This window comes from Bactrocera oleae, chromosome 3, assembly GCF_042242935.1.
Source record: "Bactrocera oleae isolate idBacOlea1 chromosome 3, idBacOlea1, whole genome shotgun sequence".
NCBI classification, from domain to species: Eukaryota; Metazoa; Arthropoda; class Insecta; order Diptera; family Tephritidae; genus Bactrocera; species Bactrocera oleae.
This window is the reverse complement of record NC_091537.1, coordinates 76,264,935-76,284,459: the sequence shown is the minus strand read 5'-3', so window position 1 is coordinate 76,284,459 and position 19,525 is coordinate 76,264,935. Positions and strand designations below refer to the sequence as shown.

The 19,525-nt window shown below is 33.2% G+C and overlaps 4 protein-coding genes and 1 long non-coding RNA gene across 9 annotated transcripts; 3 read left to right on the top strand and 2 right to left on the bottom strand.

Moving 5' to 3' along the window:
• Positions 1-4,052: 4,052 nt before the first annotated feature.
• Gal (beta galactosidase) lies at positions 4,053-8,412 on the top strand. Its single transcript, XM_014244494.3, has 6 exons — positions 4,053-4,213; positions 5,403-5,569; positions 6,104-6,254; positions 6,323-6,659; positions 6,735-6,882; positions 7,251-8,412. Exons 1-6 carry the CDS (start codon positions 4,130-4,132, stop codon positions 8,311-8,313), a joined length of 1,950 nt encoding a protein of 649 aa, XP_014099969.3. The 5' UTR covers positions 4,053-4,129; the 3' UTR covers positions 8,314-8,412.
• A 1,733-nt stretch (positions 8,413-10,145) lies between these two features.
• On the bottom strand, positions 10,146-15,148 carry Tsp26A (Tetraspanin 26A). 4 transcript variants are annotated; one of them, XR_004979365.2, is made up of 7 exons: positions 14,742-15,144; positions 14,488-14,682; positions 14,151-14,231; positions 13,806-14,084; positions 13,272-13,388; positions 10,634-13,158; positions 10,146-10,567 (listed from the first exon to the last, which is right to left on the bottom strand). XR_004979365.2 is itself a non-coding variant. In XM_014244497.3 (7 exons), the coding sequence occupies exons 1-7, from the start codon at positions 14,829-14,831 to the stop codon at positions 13,090-13,092; spliced, it is 942 nt and encodes a 313-aa protein (XP_014099972.1). In that variant the 5' UTR covers positions 14,832-15,148; the 3' UTR covers positions 10,146-13,089. The 4 variants fall into 4 exon arrangements, 3 of the variants coding, with proteins under 3 accessions (XP_014099972.1, XP_036232411.1, XP_014099971.1); XM_014244497.3 differs by adding an exon at positions 13,526-13,636 and having other exon boundaries at positions 10,146-13,158; positions 14,742-15,148; XM_036376518.2 differs by lacking the exon at positions 13,272-13,388 and adding an exon at positions 13,526-13,636 and having other exon boundaries at positions 10,146-13,158; positions 14,742-15,148.
• LOC118683515 (uncharacterized) lies at positions 12,378-13,294 on the top strand. The gene is made up of 2 exons (XR_004979366.2): positions 12,378-12,469; positions 13,028-13,294. It is a non-coding gene; the product is annotated as an uncharacterized lncRNA (long non-coding RNA).
• A 425-nt stretch (positions 15,149-15,573) lies between the features above and the next one.
• Positions 15,574-17,555, top strand: alien (COP9 signalosome complex subunit 2 alien). The gene is made up of 6 exons (XM_014244495.3): positions 15,574-15,745; positions 15,837-16,031; positions 16,092-16,217; positions 16,277-16,758; positions 16,938-17,270; positions 17,338-17,555. Exons 1-6 carry the CDS (start codon positions 15,692-15,694, stop codon positions 17,480-17,482), a joined length of 1,335 nt encoding a protein of 444 aa, XP_014099970.1. The 5' UTR covers positions 15,574-15,691; the 3' UTR covers positions 17,483-17,555.
• Positions 17,556-17,759: 204 nt separating this feature from the next.
• Positions 17,760-19,525, bottom strand: LOC106626482 (protein rolling stone). 2 transcript variants are annotated; one of them, XM_036376520.2, is made up of 6 exons: positions 19,432-19,525; positions 18,986-19,138; positions 18,843-18,920; positions 18,560-18,773; positions 18,097-18,463; positions 17,760-18,030 (listed from the first exon to the last, which is right to left on the bottom strand). In XM_036376520.2, exons 2-6 carry the CDS (start codon positions 19,010-19,012, stop codon positions 17,868-17,870), a joined length of 849 nt encoding a protein of 282 aa, XP_036232413.2. In that variant the 5' UTR covers positions 19,013-19,138; positions 19,432-19,525; the 3' UTR covers positions 17,760-17,867. The 2 variants fall into 2 exon arrangements, with proteins under 2 accessions (XP_036232413.2, XP_036232414.2); XM_036376521.2 differs by lacking the exons at positions 18,843-18,920; positions 19,432-19,525 and having other exon boundaries at positions 18,986-19,237.

Genomic DNA, 19,525 nt, shown 5'->3' with positions numbered 1-19,525 from the left:
TAATAACAAACAACAAAATCTTTGTCTTCATTTTCCCTAACGTCACCATATAATCGTGGCTTGGATAAAGAAAACCTAATCCCTATAAGTACCTGAAGTATGGAAGATCTTAATATGTGATTGAAGAAATATACCAACGATTAGATAGCCTGATGGGAAAAGCAAGTAACTATGTTATGATCAAAGTTATTGAAAAGTAAAAAAAAGTTTCAAAACATTGTTGCAGAGCACTTTAGACACAAAGATACACTGTTATGATTAAAATACGCTCTCCAATTTTCATGGAGATAACTCAAATATTGGCCGATATATGTCTGCGTTATAAAGTCACCCCGAAGTTCAAAATTCTTTATATTAGGTGTATGGGAGCTTAAGGAAGTATTGACCCGTTTTAAACATTTTTGACATACAGACATACTATTATAAGGAACGGATCCTCTCTGAATTTTAAATATATATCTTACATATAGACCGATATTTTCGGAAAAATTCAGCTATTTGTACTGGGGTCCCCATATTCGGTACCTAGGGGCTTTGAACAGTTTTGGTTCGATTTGGAAAATCTGTAGTCAATAGGTGGTATACATTAAAGGCATTATTCGTGCTATGTTTTATCCCTATACATTAATTTTTGCTTGATTCGCATACTAAAAAGAAGGAATTTAAAATCGGGTTATATGGGAAGTAGGCGTGGTTGAAGTCCGATTTGCACTGTAACATAGGAATTTCAAGAGAATGTCACCTGTCGAATTTGGTCGAAATGGGTACAGCAGGTCCCGAGGAATAGGTTTTCTCCTAAAAGTGGGCAGTGACACGCCCCTTGTCCAATTTTTGTTTTAGCTCCTATAAAACTCAATTTTACCATCCTGAAGGTAAAATTCGACGTCTCTGACTAGTTTATTTAATGAGTTATCGCAAGCTTCATCAAGATACCTTAATTTTACTAAATTTTCAGCTTGTACAGACGGACGGACGGACAGACAGACAGTCACTCGGATTTCAATTCACCTCTTCATCCTGATCATTTATATATACATAGCCCTATCTCTAACAAGATTAGTTTTGGGTGATACAAACAACCGTTGGATGAGCACAACTATTATACTATGTAGCAACATGTTGCAAGAGTAAAAAATGTTGCGAAAGAATTCAACATTCATTATTTGAAGAAATCGTGAATGAATTACGATCAAACTTGGTATTTAATTAAGTTATATTATAGGTCATTAACTGAGTTAGTTTCATAATCATATTTAACTTGCCGTCAAGGAAAATTATATTAATATCATCCTCAAATGAGATATATCTGAGGCTAAATTGATTGTAATATATTTTGTTGATGTGCAAAACGTTTACCAGAAGATCGCAATTGATGATATTAGATATGATATTAAAACCAAGGTGTATAGTCTACACTTAAACTCTAGACCAACTCCAATCAGCGGTTTGTTAGAATAATGGAAATTATTGTATGTATTGTAGTATAATATAATTTCACATATTTTCGACATTAAACTGATGTAAATCCAATATTATACATTCAGTTAATTTTGCTAAGATATCTTACATATTGACCGATATGTACGGTATAAGGCCAACCGGAAGTTTGAAAATCTTTTATTATCTATATAGGAGATTGACACGATTTTATGTATTTTTAGCATTACTACATATTATTAATAGAAACAGATGTCCTCTGAGTTTCATTAAGGTACCTCCAATACCGTCAACAATATATGGTATAAGGAGTAGAGTCAACCGGAAGTTTGAAAATACTGATATTAGTTTAATGGAGGCCAGTGCAAGTTTTCACCAGATTTTATCACCTTCAGGCACAGAGGTACAACTTTAGAAGAAAAATACGCTCACACATTTTAATTAAGATAACTAACATATTTGCCGATATATGGGGTATAAATTCATCCGGAAGTTCGAAAGTCTTTCTATTAGGTATATGGGTTCTAAGGGAAATATTAACTCGATTCATTAAATTTTTGACATAAAAACATATTATTATGAAGGAAGGATTCTCTCCTATTTTTAATAGCATATCTTACACATTGACAGCTATTTTCGGTAGAAAGTCAGCTATAGACGCTGGGGTCACATTTCCGGCATATAGGGGCTTGAATAGTCATAGTCCGATTTTGACAATTTTCAAACCTGAGATGGCATACTATAAAGGCAATATTCGTGCAAAGTTGTATCCCGATATATTAATTAGTGCTTGATTTGTATACTGGAAAGTGAAAATATCAGATGGAATTTAAAGTTGTTTTATATGGGAGGTAGGCGGGGTTGTAGTCGGATTTCGCCCATTTTCACACTATAACATGGGAATATCAAACTAGTTTTAGGTACCAAATTTGCTTGAAATTGGTCTAGTAGGTCCGGAGATATGTGATTTTACTCAAAAGTGGGCGATGCCACGACCACCGTCCAAATTTGACACCGATTCCTATAAAGTTCTATCATACCATCTCTGGTGTAATGTAAATATTTTATGTCTATGGCGCATTTAGTTATAGATTTATCGCAGATGGACAGACAGACATCCAGATTTCAACTCGTTTCGTCATCCTGATATATATTTAACGCCATATATATCTCGATTAGTTTTAGGTGATATATACAACTGGCGTTACACCACTTCACTTTTATGAAATAGGGGGAAAAAGCGTATCAATAGGATGTTTTAGAGGTAAAGCAGTCATCAATACTCTCTTCTATGAAGCGCATTGGATTTTCCAGCATGATTCTGCTCCAGCACACAAGGCAAAAACCACCCAGCGGTGGCTTAAAAGTAATATTCCTAAGTTCATAGGTGCATATGATTGACCGGCTGGAAGTCTAGATTTGAATCCATTGGACTACAGTTTGTGGCAAGAGTTGGGGATCATGGGATCATGTAATATATGCATTATTATGTTAAATTAACTTTATTAACTTGTAGTCTTAACTTGTAACAAAATTTATGGCAGGACTAAGTATATGAGATTCTGGAATATTTTGCCACAAAAGCGGTGATTTTTTTGTGGATCCTCACGCCATCATGGATGAGCTTCGGAAATAAAGATGGTTAAAAGAGAAAAGTACTGTCTTCAAACAATACCAGGAGAAATTACTACTGGGAAGTTACGCTCTAAATAGGTTAAAACAGTAATTCTCCCTTAATATTATTACTAAATTGTTTAAAGCAACGTTCTTAGACGAGGGAATCAATTCGATGCTGACCAAGAATGAACTATGAAAGAGCGAAATATTTTTCCAAAAAATAATTTTTTCATCTGAGTACTTTTTTCCTCTGTTATGCTACAAGTATATATTGCATTTGCTATAACACTCTGGAGAACATACCTAGTTTCCGTGGTCGAAAGCAATAAAAGTATGTTGGTTTATCTGGGTTTGCACTTAAATTTTTCATTATTGCAAGAAAACTCAAAAAGTTCCATATTTATATAAGATATTGAATTCTCAATTGACTGATAGGGTATTCTCCGAAGTTTTAAGTGCAAAGCGAAATAAATGCATAAGTTGAAATAAAACGTCCGAACATTGATGATTCTTAATGAAACGTTAGAAACTTAGACAAATGCGTTAAAAAATATTTAAAAGAAAAGGTGTCTACATACCTATTTAATAGTTTATAACTCATTAAAATTAATGCGCTGATAACAAAATATTTTTTATGTGTTCATAATATTAATAAAGAGAAATAAATAATCTACTTACGTTCGTTTGTTTTTTGACATTATTGTTGACGCTTGTGGTCCTCAAATATTCTAAACACGCTTAAAATAATTAAAGGCCGCTGAGCAGTTATGGGCAGCAGCTACAAAAACAAAATCCAATGAATGCATACTCGTAAAAAAATAGTACATTTGTATCTATATATTTTTGCTTTCAAAATTAAGTGGCTACGATAGAATCTGTGCTTATCTATGGAGAGGCTTGCAGTACCTCTCTAGACTCTTTAGTTTAATGCGACAGTGTGGTCACTTCATAATTGAAATATTCAATATTTTATACTTGCTGTCATATATAAATATGAATACATTATTGCAAGACTTCGGTGAACTTAGTTGCTAGAAGTCGTTCAGTCAATATTGTCAGTTCAGTGGAGATAGCGATGTTAAACACATTAAAATACAAACTTGTGACGGTGATCGAGCTTACTTTTCTCTTAGTAAGCCTAAATGGATGCGCTGCAAAAGTGAGTTTGTGCAAATAAATTTAAATATTTTCACAATTGAGTTATATCAATAAATGTTGGTAAAAAGTGTAATTTTAATAATTGAAAGCAAATTAGTTAAAATTTAATTTAATTTATATAATAAAACAAACTGAGTTATACGAGGTTTGCCTTTTACATTTCGGGATTAAAGAACAAAAACAAATATTAATCATCGAAAGTCGAAGTCATTTGGTGCTAAGTTAAGACCATACGGTGGATGACTCTATCTATGTTTTGAGTGCTCAAAAATGCAGTTGTTTCAGTCGATGTGTGAGAGCTCGTCTTCGACGGTTGGATTTCCTGATTTCTTGAAGGACAACTGGCAAAAAATTGTTTGTTTGCCACTCAAAATTTACTGTTCTGCGTTGTTCTAGTGGTATAGTTACGACAACTTTTTCCAACTATTTGCTTGGACGTGTTGTGAAGCACCGCGATTCAATTTCAACATTTCTCTCGACCAATCGACACGAGCCTTATTTTTTGAGTAATTGACGGGTTGTGTGGGATCAAAGGCGGACAAATTCTTTTTCCAGTCAAATGTTCATGCAATAATGAATGTATGCTGGTCTAATTAATGCCTATAGTTATCCCAATCCAACGATAGGTCACATGACGATCTTGCAACATCAGTTTGCGCACAGCATCAATAGTTTCCGAAACAACAACTGATTTTAAACGATCATCACGAAATTCGTCTTGGAGTGATCTACGACGTCGTTTGAAAGCATCATACCATCGATAAGCACTGGTCCTTGATATTGCTTCATCGTCAGAAGTTGTAAAATATAATCGCGTGAAACTGTTCGCGATTTAATTCCATTTTTTGGCCGAGACGAATATTTTAAGTTACTGGTTACTGTAAACAACACAAATAGCATTCTGAGTATGTATAACATCAAAAATGTCAAACTTTACGATAAAGTTGTGAGTTGCCAGATAGCAATACTAGGGTTATCAAATCCCGAAATATAAAAAGCAACCTACGTATCCTAAATTAAAATTATAAAAATGCTTAATTTTTTTTTTAAACACAGTCATTGTACAAACTTATCCCAGAATTACCAACTTTTCCCACATATAAATTCTTCGCTTTATTTTTTAGTAAGTTATATTTTAAATAAATACTAATGTGTAATCAACTTTATTTTTCGGTTACTTTTTTTTCAAGAACCTTAACCGGTCCTTTACCATTGACAATGTAGGCAATACCTTCTTAATGGACGGCCTGCCATTCCGATATGTCTCGGGCTCGTTTCATTATTTCCGCGCTTTGCCTCAAGTATGGGCCGAACGTTTGAAGACAATGCATGCAGCCGGCTTAAACGCCATTGATACGTGAGTATAAAAGTTTATATGGTTTTCTAAAAACACAAAATTTGTCAATATTTTATTTAACATTGAACTAAAATAAGGAAATTTAATTTGAAATAAATACGTGATTAGAAAAATTCGATGATTTAGTGCAGTTAAGTTAAGAAGTAGTTTCCATGCTTGAACATATAAAGTTCTAAACCCCTGCACAATTCAAAAATTATTGCAAGCCCGGAAGGTGCTAAAAGATGTACTTGAACCTAAACCATGATTGTACAACTTTCCAAAATTCCTAATAGAATCAATGTTCTTTAAAAATTTTTCAGTATATAGCCGCACATATATGGTTTAAAAAAGCCAATATGTTAAGGTTAGATCACTCAAAGTGTAGGGAATGCTAACAGCCGAGGAGAAGCTCTTCGTAGTCGAAACTTCTCCATTGATTGGTTCGAGGCTACATGGACGCGCCTATTAAATTAAAGTTTTATTGATTTGATATTAAAATTTATTGATAATAATTAATTGATATCACAATTATATATATATTTATGGATTTAGCTACATCGAGTGGTCTTTGCATAACCCGCACGACGGTGTCTACAGCTGGGAAGGTATTGCTGATATTGAACGCTTTTTGGAATTGGCACAAAAAGAAGATTTATACGTAGTTCTTCGACCGGGTCCATACATTTGCGCGGAGCGTGATAATGTAACATAAGCTATAAATCAAATTTAAATATTGAAAACTAATAAAACATTTATATGTATACTCCGCAGGGCGGGTTGCCACATTGGCTTTTCACCAAGTATCCCGATATTAAGGTGCGAACCAGTGATCCTTACTATCAATTGGAGGTAAGCAAATGGTATGCGAAATTAATGCCACGCCTACAAAGATTTCTCTACGGCAATGGTGGTCCAATTATAACGGTGCAAATAGAAAACGAATACGGAGCTTTTTATGCCTGTGATGCAAAACATTTGCTTTGGCTTCGCGATGAAACTGAAAAATATGTTCAAGGAAATGCCGTACTTTTCACAACAGATCAACCTGATAATGGTTTAAAATGTGGCAAAATTGAAGGCGTACATGCGACGATTGACTTTGGAATAGGTGATATTAGTTTTAGTATATTTTTGTAATAATATTAAAATTTATCACTTCCATTATGGTTATAAATAATCACAGGTTCCAACTTCGATGAACATTGGCGCGCAATGCGCAGCGTCCAACCAACGGGACCGTTAGTAAATTCTGAGTTCTACCCCGGTTGGTTAACCCACTGGGGAGAGGAAAATCAAAGACGTGATGGGATGGAGGTTGCAGATTCACTGAGGTAAGACAAAGCACAGGCACATAAGCCGAAATCTTCGTGCCATCTTAATTAATTTGTATTGTTCGTAAGGAGCAATAGGAAAACAACTTTAAATTTAATCAGTAACGTTTTTGAAATTTTTTAAAGAAATATTGCATAATGAAAGATGTACTATTGAGAAGATGCGTCCAAAACTTTTTCGAGTTGTTCATAGTTTCACATTACCCTCCTTACAAATAAGCAAATAGCGTTTTCAGAGCCACAGAAGCAATCCTAACTTGTTTTATTCAATGATCAATTTATCTTTAAATTGGGAGGGAGTTAAAAAAAAAAACATATATCTCTTTTTTGATTTTAACAATAAATTGACCTTTTCTTTCTACCTACAGACGGATACTCGAAGCTGGCGCTAGTGTAAACTTTTACATGTTCTTCGGAGGCACCAACTTTGGCTTCACCGCTGGCGCTAACAATTATGGAGACTACGTAGCTGATATCACTTCTTACGATTACGATGCCGTAATGGATGAGGCGGGTAATATCACTAAAAAATTCGAAATGATACGCAAAGTCATAGCCGATTTTATCGACGTGCCAAACAAAGAAAGTTGCAATGGTTGCATAGAAACGCAACGTTTTTCTTACGGTAATGTAACACTAAAACCGCTAACTAATTTACTCTCAGAAGTAGGACGCACTACATTGGCGAATGGCGAACCAGTGTCAGCTGAAAAACCGCTCACATTTGAGAATCTTGATCAGTACTCCGGCCTGGTTTTGTACGAAACCGAATTGCCACATTTGGAAATCGATCCCACAGTTCTCACAGTCAACGAATTGCATGATCGTGCCTTTGTATTTGTAAATGATGAGTTGGTCGGTACATTGTCGCGTAAAAATGGGATTTTGTCGGTGCCATTAAGCAAAGGTTGGGGTAGCCGTCTACAGATTTTAGTTGAAAATCAAGGACGTATCAATTATGAAGCTATGAATGATACAAAAGGTATTTTAGGTTCGGTAACAGTGGAACGTTTCAATGGTGAAAAACAGGAACTCAAGAATTGGGTCACCACTTCATTTCCTTTGGAAAGCGAACAAATAGTGTCAATTTCAGCAATTTTTAAAAGCGAAAGAAAAGCCGACGTAGTTCGAAAAAGCAAAATTCTAAGGAATGGACCCGTTATATATCACGGTGAATTCACAATAGAAAATCTCGGCGACACTTATCTAAATCCAACTGGTTGGGGCAAGGGTGTAGCTTATGTGAATGGCTTCAATTTGGGACGCTATTGGCCGTTGATAGGGCCTCAAACAACGTTATATCTTCCTAAGGATTTACTCAATGTTGGCGTGAATACGCTGATTCTTTTGGAGTATCAGAAAGCTAACTTAAATGAGGCTATTGGAGAGTATACCGTGTCACTCGACGATAAACCCCAGCTAGATGGATAATTGCTGATTAAAGAGCGCTTTGTTATTATTGTATCTTCTCTTGTTTTTCTGATAATTGCAAGTATTTTTTATTAAACATTGTTGGTAAATGAAAAATAATGACTAGTCTTATTGCTTACGAAAAGGTTTTCATAAAATTGGCATCACCGGTAAATTGCAATTAAATTTAATTCATAAAATTCTCGGTTTTTTGACTGTTTCGAACAACACTTGTCTGAGTTTATACTTGGATTTAAGGACATGAATTGTATCATGTTTTATCCATGCCTTAGAGTACTAATCTTAACTAGAATACCGTCAAAGTAGCATGCTATTTTTCCGATTGTTCTCAAGTTATTGGGCTCAAAATTACTCTTGCTCCGAACACCATATCATTCACAAATTTTTACAAATGGAAAAGCTTTGTCCGCGATGGGTGCCGAGTTTTTTTGAAATTCGTTCAAAAAGAAAAACATATTCGCTGAATGGTTGTTGCTCGTATAGTAGGTGTCATGAATTCAGATATTATTGGTTTGAAGTTCGAAACAGAAATTGTATCGGTTTTGTTATCAGAAACAAAGCGAAAGGATAGTCGCTGACAGATTTAATATGTAAGTTAAGAAATTAATTTATATTATTGTTACGATTTAATTTTTCGTTATTTCTATAGGGGAAAACATAGGAATAAAACACAAAATGTCTTAATTATTGAGTTTATGGAAAAAATCCAGATATTTTAAGAGGATTTACAAAACGTAATAAACGGAATTCAACACCCAAATGCGTCTTTATTCAGCCGATAATGTGATATAAATATGTAAAGTAATCATGTATACAAACATAAGTACATATGTATGTATGTAATATGTACAAGTAAAGGCAAACCAAATTTCATATGCGACTCTCCTGGTGCATGGATTACTGTGATCTCTTAATATATTCCTTTTAATTTTTTCGTTGCTTTTTTCTTCCACTAAAATAAAAGCTAAAAAAGCGGAACCCATTATAAACTTTAGTATACTTTATTCAGTATTTTAAATGTATCAAATTTATTAGTTTGCAAGTTTTGCCCCTATAGTAAATAGCTGATTCGAATATTAGTTTTGCATATGTTCAAAAAGGCGAAAATCCAATCAGATTCTGTGACACTACTGAAAATCAGAATTGGTTTGCAATTCTGAACAACTACGCAAATCTGTCTTGGATTCCACAACTGAATATCGCTGTGCGTTATTGAATCGGTTGAATGTCGAGAGTAAGGCCAAGTAACCTCATTTGGTAAAGAAAAACTTGTTTTTTTACCAAGGCAACGCTTCGGCTCACTTAGCTTGTGATACGTCTGATAGATTGTTGGAATCGATATGAACTATTTAAACGCATATTTTGACGGCTTCGAAGCCACTATCGACATGATATCGTAATATTGGAAGACCGTTACCACAAAATTTCATTACTCTAGATCAGGGGTGCTCACGCCGTAGCTCACTTGGGTCCGTATGGCACCGAAAAGCATTTTTTACTACAAACAAATCATTTTTAAAAACCGCATGCAAAATGATCATAGCAGGAAAGTAGACTTGAGCTGGCTCTAGATGGCTGAAATCGAAGGATAAAGCCATATTTTCATTCAAAAAAGATCTTCATCCTGTTAGTTTTTTAAGCCTAAGAAGTAAATTGATAATGGTACAATTTCAATGACTAAAGTTTCCACTTAAGAGAAAAAAAGTTGTGTTATTTCTCAATTGTGAACCGATCTGTAAAGAATTTTAATATTTTATTTCTACCAAGCAACTTCACCTGTCTGACGTTTATGCCCGAAATCAATTTCCACAAATTTAAAAGGCCTTGCTAGCTAAATATTTACGTAGTTTATTTGTTCCGTTTATTACATTAAATTGCTTATACATATGCATTAAAGCACATACATATATACATATGTATCTATGTTCTTATTATGTGTATACATTTGTATATGATTGTATAAGCAACATAATTCGTAAGGGCTCCATAACTTTCAACAAATTAGCTGAGTCCTTAAACTATTTAAATCTTAAATAAATTATAAATATACATAATCAAAATAATTTTTAAAATAGAGTTTTTAAGCTTCTTGTGTACCTCGATTTCGGTTTTACGGTTGTAGGTGCATTAAATGCTTATAAAAGTTTAACAAAGCGATATATATATATTATATATACCGGTATATATTCTTAATCTGGCGAGCTTCCTCCTTCAGAACACACCCATTTTAACGCCGAAATCGGGGGATGCTATTCTAAAATTTATCTGTTATTTCGACAAACAAAAATATTTAAGTAATTGTTGTATTAGCTATACTTACGATTATTTGCTTACAGGAAAAATCTTGGCAAACGAGAGAAATTTATCCATTTCGAAATACTATACAATATTTATAACTATCTAAAAAAAAAAGTGTGTGTACATAACCTACATAACATTTTATGTAATCAATATTTTGTAGTATAATGGAAGCATGAAAGAAAATGTTTAACATATTTCAAATATAATTAACCGCCTACAATTCGTCACTTCACTACTCGCTATATACGAGCTCTGCTCTTCAAAAGATTCCTTTCTTAGAGTAACAACAATGTAAAACATTGTATTTAATGTAAGGAAGTATGTGAATAACTCACTAAATTGACATACATACCAGATTATACTATATATTTACTATTATTTTACCTGTTGTTTGCTCAATATGCAACTCTCCAGGGTTTGACGAATCGCAGGCAATTAATATAACCAACTAATGCTTACAGATAATAATCGAGCGATCTTAATTGTTGTTTCATTAACACAAACAATAAGCTCTCCATTTAATATAACAATTCATAAACATTACAATCAAATCTAGATATCCATTACAAAGTAAAAAATTGTAAATATAAAAACAAGTACTTAGGAAAGAAAATTATTCTAGCTTACTTTTAGATTTAGACTTACATATCTTGGAATGCAATTTATTAATTTTTTTATTTTACTTTACAAATTATTAAATTAACCTTTTTTAAAACACTTTTAAGATAATATCAAATTTTTCTTTGTACGCAAAAGTTGTCAAAAGGCAAAGACTTATATTAAAGAGATTTCTGACTGAGGGTTAATACCATAATAATTTCTTTGTATTCGGGCAGTGAAAATATATCATACGTGGTAACAGTGGGCGTAAAAAAGACAATTCTACACCTGGACTCCTGTCATAAAACATGACAGTAAATAAAGCCCTAAAACATGAGATGATAAACAAAACTAAACTTTTATCAAAGTTCCATGGCTGACCGAATTTATGTGTTGAAAATTGAGATTCCTTTTGTAAGTTCAGTTTATATCTAATAGTTTTTCAATATCTCTTAGTTAATAATAGTACTATATATTGCTAGCTAATTGTTATTACTTTTTTAAATATAAATCAGTACAATATTCGTCTGTCAAATATCTAACTCATTTTTTTTTTTCAAATGTTAATACATATCTAGAAATATGTATTGGGGTGAAGCGAAAATATGTTAAAAATTGTATGCATTTTTTTAATGTCTTCTTGTATCAGGCATGACTTTTTTTGTATTTCATATTCTTTCCTGTAACTCTACCAAAATAAAATTACAATAGTAACAAAAAATATAATAATCCCTACCCTAATACATATGTATGTCATATGCCATATTTTTATTTTATTTTATTTTCCTAGCGTGTAAAAGTAATTTTATACTTTAACTCAACTATTGTGGACTCACAAAATCACTAGATTTTTGCGTTTCATTTAAGCTAACAGAACTTACGAGTACTTTTTCGTAACACTTATGAGTTTATTTAATCATACGACTAAATCTGCTTAATAACTTTTGTTTGAGCCTTTTATTTATATTGAATAGAGCATTAACACAGTTAGTCTTTACTTGACTCTGCTAATAAATAGTTAGATGGCCGTAAGCGCTTTTTTCCGTCCCGTGTAATACGTATGCGCTCCAACCACATAAGGACGAGTGTATTCAAAATAGACATTTACTTATGCAGTATACTTTTTCTGGACTAATAGTAATATCTTCACTTATTGCGTTTAAATAGCAACAAAAGAGTATATCAGGTTACAGTTTGCTGTACTTAATAGACTTTTCAAGTGCTTCAAAGTTGTTGCGAAAATAAAAAAATATATGTATGTATGTATATAGGTGTGTTATTTATGCATGTAGCATTTATCCTTTGTTTGTTTCGTAGTTTGAGTTGCATCGTTAAAAGTCAAGTTAGTTTTGTTTTGTTTTGTTTCGTTTTGTTTGGGTGAGTATTTTGAAAGCTGACAAAAAGAGTTATCACAGCTGCAATTTGAGTTTGACTTGAAAATTAGTGGAAGCATGTATCGTAGGAGATTTTAATATTTGTTAAGCATTTAGGAGTGCTTATTAAACAGTGTAATGTAAAAAGAGAAACTAAAAAGTGTAAATATATAACTAAAGTCATACAAATCGGACTTTAAAAAGCTTAAATCACTATTCAGTTGATGTTGCTTTCTCAGTAAAGCTGTTTGCATGTTTCTATGTTCCTCTAAGCTCGGCATATATGTACATATATGTCTCTAACTCACAATGGTAGAATAGTCGGAAGTTTAAAGCTTACGTTTAACTGTTTAACTAGTTTACTGTGTATTACCTTACCCGCTCTTTTTCACACATATTCTCTTTCATACTACACCCACATGTTGCGGCGGGCCTTGTAGCCGAACTAAATGGCAGTGGGCCTTGGCGGTACGCCATTGCATGGCGCGGCGGAAGGTATTTGTCAGTGATACTTAGATTTTTGCGCATTTATATCAGCGCGAAGATTTTGTGTGAAGCAAATGCCAAGTATCTGTAAATAAAAATTATAAATTACAATAATTATGTTATATTGCTATAGTTATATGGATTTAAAAATAAGTAAATTATTTGTCAAAAACATAATTGCAATTAAATAAAACAAACCTGTACGAAAATAAGTATAATAACGCTGGTTGAAATTATAATTAAATTATGCTCAATCCACTCTTCACCCGCTTGTACACAGCCTTTTTCGTAAATGATTTTCGATATTTCAAAATTCTAGGATAACACAAAAATAAATAATAATAAAAGTATTAGTAGGACAACGAACTGAAAAAAATAAAATAATTCATAAATTGTTAACACATAGCATAAAATAAATCGCTAAGCTCTAAAAGATTTTAGTACAACAGGACCTGCACTACGAGTATACAAATGCATGAAGACGCTACACTAATCAGGTGTGCTTCCAGCCAATCTTCGCCTGCTCGCAAACAACCGCGCTCATAGATATGTCGTTCCACCGGCTGTAACCCAACACCAGTATTTAATAATTCGTGAGATTATTATTTAAAAAGTTCGATTCCATTATTTAGTAGACAGCAAATAGAAAACATTAGTGAGAGAATAGTTTAGCATTAGTAAAAAGATGAAAATTACTGCTTGGTTAGGCTTATTTTTTACAACTAAACCTACATATCCTTCTTTGCGCACATCGTAGCCGCATTGCTTATTCTTTATTAATTCACTTGGTCGCCGACGGCAGCATGAAAACGGAACTCCACATGCTTCTCGACTCCCTATGGCGCTGGATGAACAATTGAAATAGTTATTGCTATCCCAATCTTTTGGGCCATCAATACCACAACACTGCAACCAATCTTCTTGTATCCAATCGATGAGATTTTGCTGATCTGGATCTTCACGGTAGTGAATTATGAAGGCACGTAATCCCTCGGTAGCTTGATCTTTTATCTAAATTAAGTTATGAAATGTATATAAATAGAAGTAGTAAATGTATTGCCAGTGATATGAACTTACCCAACCCTTGTCCTTTAGCACAAAAGTTAATATGCCCAAGCTTATTTCAAATGTCAGCAGCAACGACAGGAACAGTGCGTACTATTAAAGCATGCATTATAGGAGAACGTCAAAATAATAAGAAAAATAATTTTATGTTGTTGTTGTTTTTTAATTATATTTTAAACTTCAACTAAAATACTTTTTTATCCAAAAAATTTTAAGACTTATTTTCTACTATTATGCCTTCAATAAGAAGACTACACGCTTGACTTCTCCTAATTAAATCTTGTTTGATTATTTATTTTAATTGTTATTCCTCCATTATAGTTTACCAAAAATTATACAAAATTCTTACCAGTGACAAGAGACAGGTATTTTCTCGTAGCGCTCCAACGCTTCCAGTAAAGCCAATTATAAATGTGATTGTGCCCGTACAAATTAATACAAAGGCCGGATCTAAGGCTATAAATGTTAGCTTAGCCAAATTACTAAACATATCTTTTTCGTTCCAAGCCCAAATACCAACAGCCAGAACACATAATCCAGCAATCTTAAAAAAAAACAGAAAAATAATTGACTGTATCAATAACTTCATTTCCATATAACTACCCAAACAACTACGTTGCTGCTGAACAGTAGATATTTTAAACAACAGCTTATCTCAGTGGTTTCGCGACGGTATTTCCGTACGGAAGGCATTTTTGATACTTTATTATATATATTTATATGTCTGCTATATATCCAAAAAAAAATTGACTTGTTTGAATTGACTTTATAGAAAAGAATGTAAAATTTGCTTTCACTAGGCTGTTGCCTTGAACTACAGAAGTATTCCTTTCGCTTTTACAATAACCACTTTAATAAATTTTACAATATTGCTATAAATAGACATTCTCTTTTTTATTTATTAAACATTACGATACATTGGAATATTTTGATGTGGCTTAAATTTCTAACAAAAACATTTATAGAAGTTTTCTTGTAAGCTTTTCTTGTCAGATCACTTTTTTCTTATTGGAACGAATGTCAACACCAACGAAATCAAAAAGCGACAGTGACGTCTTCAAAAGTAGTACAGCCACACTATAATATATTTTATGTACACAGTCGATATAGAAACTATGCAAAATTTGGGACTGAACCGTTTCATTTCTAATTTACATATGTGCATACCCATAACGCCGTCACAGTCATTGACAGTAACTTAACGTAACTCTTCGTCATTCAATTTAAAATAAAAAAATTGATCTAGGCCTTTTTTTAAGGCAAAGGACTCTACAATGATTTCGCTTGCTATAAAATTTTATTGCTTTTATAAAGAACTAATATTTTTTTTAATACTTACAAATACAATTTTTTACAAGACGCTTTAAAAACTACATATGAATTATTGTCAAAATTAATGGAACTAAGTTATTCTTGGTTTGAGCAAATTTTTGCTGTCAGTCAGCATTAACTATTGTGAATGGCTTGTTGTGAAGAGGAAAATTTGTGCTGTGAAAGAAAGGAGTGTATTGGGTTATTGAAAGAAATTATAAATTAGGTGATATATAGCCAAAATGTCCGATAATGAAGATGATTTTATGTGTGAAGATGATGAGGATTATGGATTGGTATGTTTCCATACATTTGCGTTAAATTATAGCATGTTCTAGCAGTGAAATAATGTTTTCTTTTTGACCGGCTTACTGGCTGCTCTTGCAGGAGTACTCCGAAGACAGCAACTCGGAACCAGATGTGGATCTAGAAAATCAATATTACAATAGCAAAGCCTTAAAGGAAGAAAATCCAAATGGCGCGCTGGCATCATTTCAGAAGGTGTTGGATTTAGAGGGCGGCGAAAAAGGAGAATGGGGTTTCAAAGCGCTCAAGCAAATGATAAAAATAAATTTTAAATTGGTGAGGCAAATTTCAAATTATACCATTATAAATTGACTATTTATATGTGTGATTTAACAGAATAATTATAATGAAATGATGGAGCGTTACAAACTTCTATTGACTTATATTAAAAGCGCCGTCACGCGCAATCATTCGGAAAAGTCAATAAATTCCATTTTGGACTATATTTCCACTTCTAAGAATGTAAGTTATTCAGTTTTTAAGAAATTATCTAAAAAATAATATGAAAAATAATGTTTTAGATGGAGATTTTGCAAAAGTTTTATGAAACTACATTAGATGCGTTAAAGGATGCCAAAAATGACCGCCTTTGGTTCAAAACTAATACCAAATTAGGGAAACTATATTTTGATCTTGGTGATTTTATCAAGTTGCAAAAAATTCTAAAGCAACTACATCTGTCATGTCAAACAGACGATGGTGAGGATGACTTAAAGAAAGGCACACAATTGCTCGAGATATATGCACTAGAGATTCAAATGTATACCGTACAGAAAAACAACAAAAAGCTAAAGGCTTTATATGAACAATCATTACATATTAAATCAGCAATACCACATCCACTTATAATGGGTGTAATACGTGAGTGCGGCGGAAAGATGCATTTGAGAGAAGGTGAATTCGAAAAGGCACATACAGACTTCTTTGAAGCGTTCAAGAATTATGATGAATCCGGTTCTCCGCGACGCACAACTTGCTTGAAGTATTTAGTTTTGGCAAACATGTGAGTTAAAAATATATTATATAGTATTGAAACGCATTCTACATGATAGACATTGTAATAATATTTTAGTACTAAAAACATTACATATATTTTATTTATTCAACATACTAAAACATTTGAATTTATGTCATAAGTAATTTAAAGTTATTAATTATAAATATTATTTGTAATTTCCACAGGTTAATGAAGTCCGGCATAAATCCCTTTGATTCGCAAGAGGCCAAACCATATAAACAAGATCCCGAAATTGTGGCCATGACGAAACTTGTTATTTCGTATCAAAATAATGACATTACAGAATTCGAGTCCATACTAAAAACAAATCACAAAAGCATTATGGATGACCAATTTATACGTGAACACATTGAAGATCTGCTACGCAATATACGCACACAGGTGTTGATCAAACTGATACGGCCGTATAAAAATATTGGCATACCATTTATAGCGACAAAATTGAAAATAGAGGCAGCAGAAGTTGAGAGTCTCTTGGTGTCGTGCATACTAGATAAGTAAGTATAATCAATAATATTTTTTTCATAAATAAATAATTTTTATTTATAATTTAATTTATTTTAGCACAATCCAGGGGCGTATCGATCAAATTAATCAAGTGCTACAACTTGATAAAGAAAATAGCAATGCAGCACGTTACAATGCCGTAGACGGTTGGGCGAATCAAATCTCGTCGCTGCATCAGGCTGTGGTCAACAAAATGGCATAAACGATAGTGTAGATTTGTGTTAAGCGGGTTAAAAACATGCTTGCTACAATAAATGAATACTACATAAAAAGAAGATTTGCCTATTAAATAGTTTTCTTTATTTTAATCATGTTAATTATCCGAAAATTTTTTGAAAAAATGCTGTTTATTTATGCTTTTAGTATTTTCATACTTTTTGGTTTTTCATTTTTCAAAATTTAATTTCAACGTCATAAACGAAACGATGTTACTTAATTTATTCGAAACATTTTCAAAAACACGCACTAGCTTTCGCTAATTTTTATTATAATAGTTTGTTCTCTTTATTTTTCCATGTAGAGAGCATACATATTAATTAATTTCGTTTTTGGTTTTTGTTTTTAATATTAAATTTAAATAAGTTTCACTACAGACATTTGCTGGAACTCACCCACACACGTAGTTTGTAAATAAAAAATGCCAAAACGCACATTGGAAACACTAGAAGCAAACCGCTACAAGCGACTAATGCGGATGAAACAGGATATTCACCCCAATTAAGTATTCTGTATATATACGGTTTACCAATGCTGCAAAGAAAATTATTTTATAAAACTTTCTTTAAATTTGTACACACAATGTCTTAGTGTACTTACACATTTTCGCCGCCTATCAGAAAATATACCATCGAAAATATCAAATATATGATGACAATGAGTGCTGGATAGACGAAGTGTATTATGCGAGTGGGAAATGCCACCACAACTTGATCGATAATCATCAAAACCGAGTTAATTGCGTGCGAATTGATGTTGTGGAAGTAGGCAAGACAGCTGTGATTGTCAGGTCCTTCGAAGAAGTACCGATACAACCGTATGATTTCGATGCGATGTATGCCTTCGGGTACTTTAAAATTCGAAAATGGATGAATAAATGCCCAATAAAGGAATGATAGACCAATAGCACATACAAATGCGGATATATGTAGATGCCAGTACAATTTGACAATCCAGCGCGGGCAAGCTGAAAATGAAATGCAAGTAATAACAGCACTTCACAGCATACAAGAATATATGAGTACAACTAAAAAGGAAGTTGAAAAAGTTAAAACATCCATACGTGCTTTTGGCGCTGTGAAACAGTAGACCGTTACTAGTATGGCGCTGAGTAGCGCGACAAATGTGCAGAGAAAGTAACCCCAATTGGTGAAATAAATAAACCATTTGCCATCGAAGAAGAATAGCTCCAAGCTCAAACCCATGGTGACCACCAACCAGGTGGCAAAGCACCAACGATAAATCAAGAATAGTATGGACCACTCATTCTTCTGCCACTGTAAAGCAAATGGTGAAAGTTGGTGAATTAAAAATGCCTAGCGTGAGTGCAGCTATTATGCGCACACTTGTGATTTGAAAAAGCTGTTTACTGGCTCGTCACCGTTACGCCGCCAACTGCAGCAGCTGCAGCACTGTGAACCGCTCTGTAAAATCATTCCTTGTTCAGATGAGGGTGTATGCTCAGATTATTTCATTCATAGATACCTACTTCACTTATTTGCACTTGTACATCCATTTGCGGCCGCCCAAAATGCTGCCTTTTTGTTCCAATCGCTTGCTTAGCAAATATATAATTTTTTAGTTATTTGACTTTTTCTGTTTTTTTTTGCACTAACGATTTGATTTTATTATTTCCGTTTTGCTAAAGTCATAAGCGTAAAATTTTGTTGCAGTTCGGTGGAGTAAAAAGCGATATAAATTTTGTTTAGTGAAAAAATAAATACAAAAACTCAAGTCAAATATTATATGACAATCATATAGTAACATACATATGCATATGTACATAAGTATTTACAATTATGCTATTATTTGTAGGTTCTTCCTAGAGTGGTTTACTTTTTCAGAAAAAGTTATTGTTGAACCAGGATAATATTCGCCAATTTTTTGTTTTTGGGAAATGCTGTTGGGGTTATATTCTTAAAACTTCAAACTTACCTATCCGAACAAAGTTACATCGCCGTAATAACAGCCCATGGACGGATAAAATCCGTAGCAATCCCGGTAACGTAGAACCGGCTCTGGCGCAAAT